At 46.2% G+C, this 14,417-nt stretch overlaps 1 protein-coding gene across 2 annotated transcripts in view; it reads right to left on the reverse strand.

Annotated features, from left to right (window-relative positions):
• Positions 1-177: 177 nt before the first annotated feature.
• Positions 178-14,417, reverse strand: part of APMAP (adipocyte plasma membrane associated protein) — a 38,129-nt gene continuing 23,889 nt past the window's right edge. Inside the window, exons 5-10 of one of the 2 annotated variants that reach the window (XR_007150798.1) lie at positions 12,892-13,008; positions 11,511-11,685; positions 10,776-10,910; positions 10,127-10,319; positions 2,111-4,294; positions 178-188 (exon numbers count right to left, since the gene is read on the reverse strand). Coding sequence is in view for 1 of the 2 variants with exons in the window: in XM_047852168.1 (XP_047708124.1) it covers positions 4,085-4,294; positions 10,127-10,319; positions 10,776-10,910; positions 11,511-11,685; positions 12,892-13,008 (830 nt within the window). In the remaining variant the exon portion in view is untranslated. Of the gene's footprint in view, positions 189-2,024; positions 4,295-10,126; positions 10,320-10,775; positions 10,911-11,510; positions 11,686-12,891; positions 13,009-14,417 lie in introns of those variants that run through there. The other variant, XM_047852168.1, reaches the window with a different exon arrangement.

Raw genomic sequence — 14,417 nt, forward strand, 5'->3', positions numbered from 1 at the left:
ATTTGAACTCCCCCTGCCTAGCCAAGAGCTAGGGCTGACCTTCCCTCTGGGAACAGAGAAGGAAGCCTCACAGTTTAATCTCAAAACTCTCAGGTTTCAACACTAACCTATCCCCACAATTTTCAAAACATCATTTGAAATCTTGTCCTACAGGGATGCCTGGGTGGCTCAGTAGATTAAGAGTCAGTCTGACTTTGGCTCAGGTCATGATCTCATGGTTATTGGGTTCGAACCCGGCATTGGGCTCTGTGCTGACAACTCAGAGCCTGAAGCCTGCTTCAGATTCTGTGTCTCCCTCTCTTTCTGCCCCTCCCCTGCTTGCACTCTGTCTCTCTCAAAAATGAATACACATTAAATTTTTTTTTTAAATAAAATCTCTTCTTATAAAGTAAACAAAGAGAAGTCTTAGAACTAAGGCAAACCAGCTACTGAAGATGCCAGCTGGCCGTGGGCCCCCAACCTCAGGCGTCTGCAAACCTTCTCTACTTGGGGAGCCTCAGGGACCAAACTCCAGGTGGAAATGGGACATCTGCTGTTTTATTATTTCCAATCTGCTTTATGTACTACACCTCATAGAAAACAATGCTTTAAATAACTCTTACACCAGCCATGGTCACAACAGAAGAGGCTGGGCCAGTGAGCCAGTGTGAGGCTATTCTGATTTCTGGAAGACAAGAGCTGGAATACCTGTGTCCTCCATAGAGATATATCTACCAATCATACTCTCGCAGACGTTTTTTGTTCTGGCCGCCCCTGAGCAGGCCCTGAGGGCACACTGTTTGTTCCATCAATGCACTTTGGCCCTATCAAAGATTTCTCTCCAGATTGACCTGGGAAGGGATGCCAGAGAGCCATTTGGTAGGATTCAAACAGATGAAACTAAACACCCACACAGAGATGGTGTAACTTACTGCAGGGAGCAGATGTCAGCCAGTGATGCCCTGAAGTCTCGTCTTGCCAACCCAATTTTACCTGCTGTTTTCAACTTAGAGCTTTACTCTGACTAGGAGAGAATGACTGATACAGAGGGAAGCTGTGATACCATCTAATGTTATTGTCACTGAGAAATGTAAAGTTAAGTACCTGGGATTCTAAGACATACCAGAAATAGGACTGAAGAGAAGAAATACTAATTGCTCAAGGTCTTGAAACTGAGCAAAACCAGTCAAAATTCTAACAGTCTTGCCCTGAGTGTTCTAGCACTTTCCCCAGCCATGCCTCCTCACTAACTATACACAGACTCTACGGGATTCAGCTCTACTGTCCCTTCTCCAGCGGTGCAGACAGGCCCCAGCCATGACGGGTGCCTCCCCAACTGCCATGGGGGCCACCTGTGAAGCTTGAAACTATGATGATGCCAGGCCACTCTAGAAGACCAGGAACCCCAGAGGACTCTGATGTGCAGCCAAGGTCCAACCCCTGGGCTGGGCAGTGACCACCAAAAGGCCAGGTCCTGGGAACACCACCCTGCCTCCTCATCTCCCAGCTTCCCCGGCACATTTTATAGTCAGAGCACGGTTTCTGGCCCAGCAGTGTACTGGCCCTGTGTTCCCAGTGACTTTGGGAAAATCACTCCCCCCAGCTTCCATTCCCCTATAAAATGAGGCCACATCTCTTTCCATCAGTAAAAGGTCAGTATATGTGAAAACCCCTTTTTTTTTAATTTATATAAAAAATAAATTAACTCAACACTTTCAGAGAGAGAAAGCACTCATTGGGGGAGGGACAGAGAGAGAGGGAGAGAGAGAGAATCCCAAGCAGGCACCATGCTGTTAGCACAGCACCCAACACAAGGCTCAACTCCAACTCAGGAACCATGAGATGATGACCTGAGCCGAAATCAAGAGTCAGACGCTTAACTGACTGAGCCACCCAGGAGTCCCTGTGAAAACACTTTCTAAACTACAGACCACTCTGCAAATGCATGTTGATGATAAAAATCTCAAAACAGGGCCTCTGTCATATGAAAGGCAATAAGTGAATCCTGACAGAATTTTTGTAATAGATAATAAAGAAGCACACAATGAATGAATCACTTAATTTAATTTTAAAAGCATGTTAGTAATTCACATTAGTGCAAATCTGCTTCATGTTTACAACAAAAGCACACCACATACTTAAACCTAACAAGGCTATATTTTGTACCTCACCATGGCAAATTACCAGATAAAACACAGCAAATGACACTTTGAAACAGAAAATCAAAATCTGAGTCAAAATCAAGACTCCTTTGCTGAAAACTCTGGAAAGCAATTTACCAGCTTCTCTGCACTGCTAAAAAGTAAGCACTAAAACCAAAGCCCTCTGTTCTCAATCAAGAAGTCAACTTATATATGCTCCTCACATTTAAACTGTTTTTTATGGCAGAATGATCAGGCTTTCCCTTTTCCTGTACAGCTGATGTATGGGATGCACCATTATCTACTAAGAAGTATTTAATAATCACTACTCAACTTTCTTTCCTATAAAGTAATATAAATAACATTAAGTCATTCACCTAATACATTCTGCATTGCATCAACTGGACTGAAGCCAATCTCTGACCCTGTGCTACTGCTGCTGCACATAAAGCCATCCCTGAACAGGTAACACCAGATGAGCCAACCACCAGATCCTGCCTGTTTCCCCTAAAATGAGGCCAGCCCAGCACATGGGAGGGGGGTGGCCGCTGTTGGGAAAGGGAATGAAGGGATTAGTGCCAGCTAGTGCAACACCACATAAATGGTTGAGATTTTACCACAGCTATCAATCCTCTTTGAATTTTAATATCATTACCTATTGAAAATATTTCCTTTGTTAAGTTACTTAAAACAATTCCAGAGAGACGATCTCCTATGGATTCTCACAAACAGGACAGAAAGGAACAGATATTAGGCCCATTTTGTAGGCTGGAAACAGGAACACAGTATGACATCAACAAGCCCAAGAATAAAGCACTGCCAGGAGGCAATGGCTGGAGGGGCTGCCCTGTGCCCTGAGCCAGTCAGATGGACTGCTTGTCCCTAAACAAGGTCCTGACCAAAATGATCCTCTTATCAGCCCTCAATGGAATCAAATTCCAGTCCCTGTTAACATAATTATATTAGAGAAAAACTCCCAGGCAACACCATCAAAAAAGATTAATCAGCAGAAAAGTCAACTTAATTATCATTATTACATGGGTTCCCCTGACAAAATTAGGACCAGTGTACAGGCATACCTGTCAGGATATACAGCAACTTCAGGCTTGTGACCCTCTAGCAAATGGCACTAGCATGTGCACTATTCATCTGTGGGCCTATTGGTGAGGAACAAAGGTATGTAAACAGGACCTGCCTAAATTCTCCCCTGCAGTACCCAGCTGCTGGATCATTCCATCAACGTGGTAAGTTGTTCACAGAGAAGAGCCCAGGGAGTCCTGAGCTGCTGCTTCTATGCATTTACTCGGGTCCTTGCCTTTAAATGGTTATAGGGACTCAGGAGTCTTGAAAAGCCTCTGGTTCAGAGTGGGGCAGGCTGGAGGGTGTGAGCTATGGAAGGGAACACCCAGGATCAAGGTCCCAAGTCCCACAAAACTCTACATCTACAGTTAGAATATGGCTCTAAGGTCTTTACTTACATAGCTCCGCCCACTGGCCTCAACACATGTTTGCACTGAGCTCTCCTTGCCCTTCCCATGCCCCTCCCCCAAAGACAGGTATTACCCCATTTTACAGTAAAGACACTGAGGCTGGCAGGACAGCCAGTAGCAAAAACAAGATCCTTAGACAGCTCATCTACGCTCTATCCACCAAACCTTGAGGCCTGTTATAAGTGTATGAAGTCTCCTAAGTCCTAGAGAATCACTGTACTTAGAAAGGTTTTTTTTTTAACAGAAAATAGTTTCACATGGACTTATCCTCCCTATGGCAAATTATGCTTCCCTCTAAATGCAATGTCAAACCCAGGGGAGAGGTATCCCACAGGGGCCCAGACATCCACAGGGTCTCACTGTCCACTTCCAAGGACTGGCAGGTGCAGGTGGAAAGGGCTGTGTGCATAGTACCTCCTGGAATAGGAGTGGTGCCCAGTGTGAGGACTCCTGGCACAGCTACAGTCAGGCTGGCTAAACAGACTGAAGGTTGAGTCTGCAGAGGAAGGGGGCCCTGAAGGAGCCCAGGTATAGGTGCCCATCATGCTCGTGCACTTCACTGATGTAGGAGGCCACCTGCCCGTCGGGATCGTGCAAGCTTCTCCGGAACGCCCCGCTGTCGCTGAGTTCTAGAACAAGGCTGTACCGTGGCACAAACTTCATCACAGTCTCCTGACTAAACAGCTGGGAAGGAAACGGCATGAGCAGAGGTTAGTTTCTGACCAAGGGAGTGGTGTGAGCAGATCCAATTTGCTAAAAACAAGACCAAAGGCCCAAAATGGAATCACTTATGCTCAGTCCCACATCACTAAACCAGATCTAACTTACTTACAGTTTGGGCTCTCCCAGAAATAGAATCTTACATGAGTCAATCAGAAATATCCTGATCAGCACTAGCAAGGTAATGTGCCTGACAGACCCCTTCCATCCCCTAAAGGAAAACAGCCTGGCAATAATCAACCTGGGTTTTTTTGTTTTTGTTTTCCCAGTGTAACCCCCTTGTTCCCGCCTCTTCCTGCCTGGAAGTCTTTCATTTTGTACAGTTCCTCCAAACTCCTATCTGCTCGACTAGATGCTGCCCGAATCAGGAGTCACTGATCAAAGCCAATAAGATCTTTGACATTTACTCAGTTAAATTTTACTTTTAACAGATGCCACAGCCACTCGCCATCTCATAAGGACCCAGTGACAGGGAAGCCACATAGAATAAACCAGCTCCCTGCCCTTGGCACAGGACCTGCTACCCCACAGGCATCCCCCACCTCTGCCCCCATGCAGATCAGGCCAAGGAGCCTCCTGTCATGTGCACCCAGAGGCAAGACTAGCCCAGCACAAGGATTACAGCTTTCTAACAGCCCTCTGCATGGTACCCGCTAGACCCAATGCAGGCGCTACTCCAGACAACCCAGCTGAACCCAGAGAAGGGTTCAGGGCTCCCCACATCTGACAAAGACACAACACTGAAGTCAATGTCCAGACTGACATGGACTCCAGCACAGCTTAACCAGAATGAACGCCAAGCTCTCAGACTAAGTTTAACACATTTCAAACATGCAAGGTGCAAATGATGGAGACATGATGGCAGTTTGTGTTGATGAGAAAAGACCTGGACAAGTTAAATGAGCATGTCCCTGCCCCCTGAGCCCTGGCAGCTCTGCTCAAGGCCAGAGTACAGATGGAGGAAAACCCCTCCATGCTAAGCAAGGCACCGTCTAGCAGCCTCCTGACTCAGCCAGGTCAAGGGCCACATGGGGCTACTGAAGGGTTATAAGAGCAGAGAAACCAGAGGGTGAAATATGAAATTTCTGGCACAGCAGGACACTAGGGAGGAAATGATGCCAGTACGCGACTGCATAAGGCCAATGAGCGCAAATTAATAGGCAGATGTCTACCTCTTTTTAATTTTTTTTAATGTATTCATTTTTGAGAGAGAGAAAGAGAGAGAGTGAGTGGGGGAGAGGCAGAGAAAGGGAGAGAGAGAATCCCAAGCAGACTCCGTACTGTCAGCACAGACAGGGGGCTCGAACTCAAAAAACCATGAGATCATGACCTTAGCCACAACCAAGAGTTGGATGCTTAACTGACTGAGCCACCCAGGCGCCCCTATCTACCTCTTAATGTAAGGCGAAACAGCCAAACAACTGCACGTGTCCAGTGGATAATGTCTCCTAGACAAAGGAGAAAACTTGCAAAGGTCCAAACAGACATACAAGTTGACTGAGTTCTAAAAAGTTTTATGGCAACCAAAGTTACATTATAACTTAAAACACTCCATAAGACTTCCCACAGCCTGTGAAATGCCATCTCACTTCAGTGTTAGGTCCTCCCTTTTCTGCTCTATCTTATCCCTAAGACATCTCACCCTCTCTCTTTGGTTTAAGTTGCTTTCCCAGAAAGCCCTCAAATCTTCGCCCCAATTTCTAACCCCCAGTGCTGAAACTTCCCCACCCAGACTTTCTAAAAGCTCTTCAAACTCAACAGACTCCCCAGCAGAGGAGACCAGGCCCCTGACACCAGCTGCTGATGCCAAGAACCCTGCCCTCATTCCTGATCCCTTCTCTCCAAGCCATGCAAGCCGGGCTCCATGGGGTCTTATCATGTGTATGTACCTCCCACCCCAGGCTCTGCCCTACCACCCTTCCTGGCTGCCGCAGCCTCCTCCACGCCAAGCTCCCCACAGCCAGTGGAGCCATGCCACAGGCTGCTCTCCACACAGCAGCTTCAGTTGTCACTTTAAAATTTCCTTTGTGCTATATCACTCCCCACCCAAACAATTCAGTCAAGAAGTGACTTGTGAAACCCAGCAGGGTAGGTGTGTGCAGAGGCTGGAACCACAGTGGCCTAGACCAAGAGTCAGTCTTAGCAGGGTGAGGGACAGTCCACGCTGGGGGTAAGGAGAGGGCAGTGGCATGAAGCAGGGCATCAGAACCCAGGCAGGGTGAGACATGTTCCTACAGTGGGGTGATCAGGCACAGGCTGGCAGAGCTCAGGCAGAGTGAGGAGGGTGTTTGCTTGGGGACGACTTGGTGCAGGTACCAGAGCCTCTGAGAGGAAAGGCAAGCCCCTCACATGGCTGGGAGGAGGAAGAAGGCCCAGTGTAGGATGCTAGAGCTCTAGCAGGACCCATGATGGAGGGACAATGGTCAGATTGGTGATGTCTGGGGAATCTGATCAAATAGGTAGGAAAGATAATAGGATCTAGGTTTCTCACTACTAGAGAAGGGAAATACAAATACGTAAGTGGAGAAAACTAGAATAAATCCTGTGGTAGGAGACTGGAAGCAGCAATACCAGCATTACTTACCAGCATCAATTTAAATAAACAGATGGCAAATAAACATGTGTGAACATGTGTACATACACTGTATATACAGTTGACCCCTGAACAACACCGGTTTGAACTGCAGCAGGTCCACCTATATGCAGATTTGTTTTGATAAATATAGTGCTATAAATGTATTTTCTCTTCCTTACAATTTTAATATTTTTTTTCTCTAGTTTGCTTTATTATAAGAATAAAGTGGGGCGCCTAGGTGGCGCAGTCGGTTGAGCGTCCGACTTCAGCCAGGTCACGATCTCGCGGTCCGGGAGTTCGAGCCCCGCGTCGGGCTCTGGGCTGATGGCTCAGAGCCCGGAGCCTGTTTCCGATTCTGTGTCTCCCTCTCTCTCTGACCCTCCCCCGTTCATGCTCTGTCTCTCTCTGTCCCAAAAATAAATAAACGTTGAAAAAAAAATTTAAAAAAAAAAAAAAAAAAAAAGAATAAAGTATATAATACATATAACACATAAATTATATGTTAATCAATTGTTTGTTATCATTGAGGCTTCTCGTCAACAGGCTGTTGGTAGTTAAGTCTTTGGGGAGTCAAAGGTTATAGGCATATTTTCAACTGCACAGGGGCCAGTGTCCCTAACCCCCATGTTGTTCAACGGTCAAATGTATTGATAAATGTATGAATACACATGCATATATTCCCTGGTTTTGTCTATTGAGGGAGCCTGGTGGCAGTGATACACCAAAAGCAATGAGCACAAGCAACACCAGATCCCCTCTAGAAGGAACCAGAGCTCCTTGGAGAAATGGTTGATTACAGAGCTGGAACATGGAAAATACTGGAACATGGAAAATACAAGATGAGCCTAAACACTGTATGGTGCCAGAAAGTAAGGAACCACTCCAAAAATGTTAGGAATATGTGCAAAGGTCAGGGAGCCACACTGAAGGGGCTCCCACTGGCCATAGCCAGACAATTTGAGCCTCAAAATAAATAATGATAGTAATAGACTATAATCCATTGAATAAAAAAGACAACCATGAGATCATGCCGATGTTTACTTATTTAGAAAGTACTTCTTCACAAAATATGTGTTAATTACTAGTGGAAAATGAGTGACTTCACAATGGAGAAGCCTGGCATTCACCACAGAATCAAGTGGCCAACACTGCCACCACCAGCATGGGACAAGCTGACATTATGTGCCTCCTCACAGGACACACTGAGAACACAACTTCACTTCATGGTCTTCCTGCCAGAGATGCATAACCTAAATCTAATCATTAGAAATGCCAGATGACCCAAATGGAAGTATACTCTGCAACATAACTGACCTGTAATTCTCAAAAAGATCAAGACTAAGGCACTGTTCCAGACTGAAGGAGAATAAAGAGATGTGACAAGTCAAGGCCACTCCTTGTCCTGAGTTGAATCCTCTGTTACGACATCACCAGGGTAACTCCCAAAACTCAAATGGGGTCTGTGGATTGGATGGCCACCACTATCCATGTGAGTTTCCTGTTTCAGTGGGTGGTCATGGGGAGAATGTCCTTATTACAGGAAAATCACAAAAGTATCTGAGGATGCAGGGCATCAGGTCAGCAACTTATTGCAATAGTTCAAGGACAAAAGTCCTTTGCTGCTCTTCTAAGTCTGATACTGTCTCAAAACTAAAAACACAGAAAAACTAAAAACATACCAAAATCCTCAATGACTTCAATCACATTTAGGATAAAATCTAGCCTCTTTTTCACATCTGCAAGGCCTGTGGTCCTTTCCCATTGCACTCAATCTGCCGTCTCTGCGGCCACACAAAGGTGCTGAGCTCTCCCGCACCAGGAACATGTGTCACCACTCTGGCTCCTTCTCACACCTGTGGTCTCAGCTCCCTGAGCACACATCCTTCCACAGTAATTCTGAGAGCCTACCGTGTGCCAGACAATGTTCTAGGTGCTGCGAACACAGGAGCAAACGAAAGATGGAGCATGTGTTCTGTCATGCGAAGAGACAAACCACCACCTCCATCACCACATCACATCCTTGCTGTGGGAAGACGGACAGGCACAGAATTGGAGTACTCACTACAGTCAGTACGGGCATTATGTGCATATTCTCATTACATTTTTTCAGTACCTAATGAAATAGAACAATGCTATTATTCTTTCCCCTTGAAAGATGGAGGAATTGAGGCAGAGAGAGATCATATCATCTGCCCAGGGTCCCACAACTGGTCTGTCCTGCTTCAAAACTCCCGTCCTTCCCACCTCACTATTCTGCCTCCTCTTAGGTCCCAGTAGGAACAGATGGTGGCTCTGGAACCAACAAAGTGAAGAGGAAGAATGTGTTATTTCTAAACAGATCAGGATTATCCACAGTGACACACTGAATTTGGAACAAAACTGAAGGCCATGGGCCAGCCCGACAGAGCAAGTACCCACAGCCCCTCAGCAGGGCCCAGACAAAGGGCCCAGCAGTACAGAGACTCAGTAATTGCTGCCTAGTACCTTTCAGGGCCTTAAGTTACAATTATTTTAACATCTATTCAATATTCAATATCCAATATCAATTTCAAACATCTATTCGGTCTGTGAAATGGAGCTTGTTAGAAATGAAGGTTTCTGCATGATGGAAGTACCTATATCAGCAGGTTGCTCATCCAGTATAAAACATATAGAATTACACTGAGTACATTTCATGGAACTCACTGGGGAAAAAGGCTTTTGTAAAGGATCTGTGGCTGGCCATTGTTGAGGGTAGGTGATTTTTTTTTTTTTAATGAAAAAGTTTGGTTGCTAAGAGGTCAAAGGTCAAGATCTGGTACAGGGTGCAGGAGAAATCGGGATGTGAATGACAGAAAGTTCCAGAAGGTAGGAGGACGCAGGGTGGGATGGGGCCAAGGTAAGTGTGTGCCTGATGACCATTTGAGAAGCAGCAGTATGGTCTGCAGGGGCCCCATATGAAGGCCTAGTTGCAGGATCTGTGGAAAGGGGAGGTATGGAGGGGGCAGGCATGACTGACAGACCATGATGGTGAGGTGACAACAAAACCAGAAGGAAAATATCAAAGGGTTCAAATGTTTCAATTTACATTTCAGGCTGAATAATAAAATATGTTTTAAAGAAGTCACTAACAGTACTAAATATGATCAGAATGAGAATTTTTAAAGCTACGAAGGTCAAAAAAAGATCGTAATTAGATGCATTTTCATTTTGTTTTTTGGAATTGTAGTTTTCATACTTACCTTAAAAATCATTCTTTTAATATAGGGTCTCTCAGATAAGAAATCCAACATAGAAAACCCAGGATTGGAGCGAATGGTCCCCATGCCGACCCAGTACCCGCCAGAGCTGCTAGGTCGGATGTTGTCTGGAAATCCAGGCAGGTTCTCCACGAACAGATCAGCCCCTCCCTTCATCAGGCCAGACACGTAGAATCTGAAAAATTCACCCAAGCAGATAGTGAGCAGAAGCCTCCGGATTTATGGAAAAATTTTAGCCAAGCACCAAAATTGTCTTGGTTCCAATCAATTTATGGAAACAACTATAAACCTGTCCATCATGAACAAAAGCACAGCTGATGACAGGGGCCCCTGCCCTGGGCCCAACTAGATGCAGTTGCAGGAAGATGACCCACCTAATGGATAAACGGACCCAGGATGCATGCAATCCGCATTAAATTGAGACTCTGCAAGGCTGTGACTTTTCAAGCAGGGTGAGACGGGGGAGAAGGAAAACACATTCCTGAATTTTACTGCTTTCCTTATCACACAAAGGAGAAGGTAACCTGCCGCCCGCATCTCAGATCATGTAGGTTGATGTCTCCCAGCCCATCCCAGGCCAGGCCACAGTGAGCTCTGGCCATCCCGACAGCTCAGTGGGTACCGCACGTACCTTCTTATCCTTGCCATTGTTGTCTCGGCCACCAGGACAAAGTCCTCTGCAGGAGAAAGCTGCACTCCGTTGGGGAACCGCAACTGGTCCAGTAAAACCTTCACTTCCTGGGTCTTGGTGTCATACTCTAGCAGGCTGCAGGGCGCCAACAGCTAAGACTCACGTGGGAGAGTTCGTGGCCTTGCCCCATTGGAGCCTTGCTCCCCTCTGAGCCTGGGGCAGAGGCCTGCAGAAGGGGATCCTCCTTACACTGCAGTGACAAGGCCCCTGATGGTCCTCTGCCCAGACCTGGCTCCAGGCTGCCCCTGGAGGCCTTCCCATCTGAAGCAGACCCAGGCATCCTCTTCCTGAGAACCCCCTAGTCAGTTTTCTCGCTGAGCTGGAATCTGGCTCAGCACCAGGGAGGGCCCCCATGGCTCCAGCCTCACAGGAGTTCCCCTTTGGAGGGATGACCTGAAACCCAGGCCAGCCTGCACAGTCCCGCCTAGAGTGCCAACCGACCACATGCTCAGATGGACTGGCCTGTTTTAATTTCATTTTTCAAAGAGAAAGTGTGAACATCTTGCTCTGTTGTGTTGCATCCATCACCCATTTCCAGAAGCCATTAATGTCCTATCTCAAAAGCTGCAATATTATGCTCAGAAACACTCCAATGCCTCCCACAAATAAGCTCTGTGAAGTCACCCTGACTGACTGATGATCTCATTAAGCAGAAGATCTGAAATAAACACTCACCGCCCATCATCTGTTCCCTCCATAACCAGAAGCAGGTAATCTCGTCTCTGCCATTTGCTGCTAGAATCTGTAAAGTAAATCTTCCTCCCATCCTGAGTTACTGTAAGATCATTCACAAAGGACATTTTCCTCCCCTCTATCGGTGTCTCAGAGGAGAGCAGCAGCTTCACCTCACCTGAGGTAAGAAGGAAGAAAAGAAGGGAGGGAGAGAAGACCTGTTTTCATTCCAAGAAATTGTATCTCAATGATCTCAAAATATTAATCAGCTTACCTGATTTAAAAGGAAAAACTGAAATGAGCTTCTCTCACATGCCAGTAGATTTATTCCCTTACAGTTAAAAACAAGTGCTTTCCTTTCTTTCATCTGTTAGGTGATAAATTTTTTTAAACTAACTTCATTAAAGGCAGAATCCTCCCTCTAAGGATGAGGACCTCTTCCTTTTATCAAGACAAACTGACTTTTAAAAATCTATTATGAGTCTTAGGGGCGCCTGGGTGGCTCAATCGGTTGAGCATCCGACTTCAGCTCAGGTCATAATCTCATGGTTTGTGAGTTCAAACCCTGTGTATCAGCACAGAGCCTGCTTTGGATCCTCTATTCCTCATTCTCTGTTCTTCCCCCATTCTTTCCCTCCCTCTCTCTCTCTCCCTCCCCCTCTCCCCCCCAAAAAGAAAAAAAAATAATAATCTATTACAAGTCTTAGACAAAAGGCAACTTTCTTTTCATTTGCTTGAGAGAAATACAAAATGTTCCATTCACCTGTTTTTAAGTAAAGAAATAGTGATGGTGGTAAACTTTTAAAAATAGGAAAACAACCATTTATGGAATGATAAGCTCTCTCTTTGTATAATCTCATTTAAACCCTCACACGATCCCCCAAGGTAGGCACTACCATTAGCCCTGTATCATGGATGGGTAAACTGCACAGAGAGGCTGAGGCAGCTGCATAGTCACACAGCCAGCAAACAGGACCCAGGTACTACCCACAATAACAAATTCCTCCATCATACAAACTCCCCTGCTGAAGCACATAGAGAAAAACAGGAGGAACAGGTGGAAAAAGAACAAATGAAAAGACATACACAGAAAACAAACAGACGAGATACAGAGAGACACAGAAAAACAAAGAGGAGTTCTAACTTTTTAAGGATAAGATCCTGCAGCTAAAAAACAAATAGGAAATTGGGATATATGACAAATACCATCATGTAACTGATATATGATACACGTAGGCATTACTTGCAGTACTATTCAATGAATAAGAAAATAATACAAAGTTTCCAGTAGTCTTACTGAACAAATATCATTAAATCCACTTATGTAATTATTGTTTAAAACATCTGAAGTCACCACAGAAGGAAAGAAGACATTGTTACATACGTTTCCATGGATTTACTTCAAATAGTCCCTTATACGCATCAGCCACAAAAAGGGTTCCATTGGGCCCTGCCCGGATGCCCAGGGGCCTCCCACAAGCAGGCTCATCATCTCGGGTTTCTAGAGAAACAAATGGTAGGAATCAGTGGCTGGTCCCAGGTTCTACCTGTGTCTCCAAGCATCTCATCCATCCCGTACTAAATATATGTCAAGCTGTTCAGAACAAAAAAGACCATGGCTTTAGAGACAGATGTATACCCTAGCGTTCCAGCCCCCTCAGAACTTATGACAACTGTCTGGTGTATCCAGAGAGACCAACTGAGAACATGGATCTGAACATATGAACAACAACTGGTACCCGAGAATCACATTCATATCAACATCCTGAGACTTGGACAGTTAACTCAGGGACATCATCAGGACCCAGGCCCCAACTCTAGAACCCCCACCCCGGAATCTCAGGAATTGTGAGTTTAATCCCAATAGCCTGACCTGAACACTGTGCCCATCTATGGCACTGCCAGTTGTCCCTCCACCTGGCTGAAAGTAAGAGCTACTATTTCAATACCTTTTTAAAACCTGAGGCAATGCATATTTATTGCAGTGGTGTTCACTGCAGGGTTCCTTATGCAGAGGCACTTACTGCAAGGATTCTCACTGCAGGGGTGCTTATGCAACATGCTTACTGCAGGGTGCTTTCTACAGGGTGCTATCTGCAGGGTTGCTTTCTGCAAGGTGCTTTCTGCAGGGTGCTCTCTGCAGGGTTGCTTACTGCGGGGTGCTCACTGCAGGGTTGTTTACTGTGGGGTGCTCATATTGCAGAGTTGTTTACTGCAGGTTGCTTACTGCGGGGTGCTCACTGGGGGGTTGCTTACTGCGGGGTACTCACTGCATGGTTGTTTACTGTGGGGTGCTCACTGCAGGGTTGTTTACTGTGGGGTGCTCACTGCGGGGTTGCTTACTGTGGAGTGCTCACTGCGGGATTGCTTACTGCAGGGTACTCACTGCGGGGTTGTTTACTATGGGGTACTCACTGTGGGGTGTTCACTGCAGGGTTGCTTACTGCAGGGTGCTCACTGCGGGGTTGTTTACTGCAGGGTGCTCTCTGCAGGGTTGCTTAGTGCACGGTGCTCACTGTAGGGTGCTCACTGCAGGATGCTCTCTATAGGGTTGTTTACTGCAGGATGCGTACTGCAGGGTGCTCTCTGAAGGGTTGTTTACTGTGGGGTGCTCACTATGGGGTTGCTTACTGCAGGGTGCTCACTGCAGGGTTGTTTATTGCAGGGTTGCTTACTGCCAGGTGCTTAGTGCAGGGAGCTCACTACAGGATCACTTACTTCATGGTACTCTCTGCTGGGTCGCTTACTGCAGGGTGCTTAGTGCAGGTGCTCTCTTCAGGGAGCTCTCTGTAGGATGCTTTCTGCAGGGTTGCTTACTGCAGGGTGCTTACTGCATGGTTACTTACTGCAGGGTGCTTTCTGCAGGGTTGCTTAGTGCAGGGTACTCTCTGCAGGTTGCTTACTGCAAGG

The sequence above is a fragment of the Prionailurus viverrinus genome, chromosome A3, assembly GCF_022837055.1.
Source record: "Prionailurus viverrinus isolate Anna chromosome A3, UM_Priviv_1.0, whole genome shotgun sequence".
NCBI classification, from domain to species: domain Eukaryota; kingdom Metazoa; phylum Chordata; class Mammalia; order Carnivora; family Felidae; genus Prionailurus; species Prionailurus viverrinus.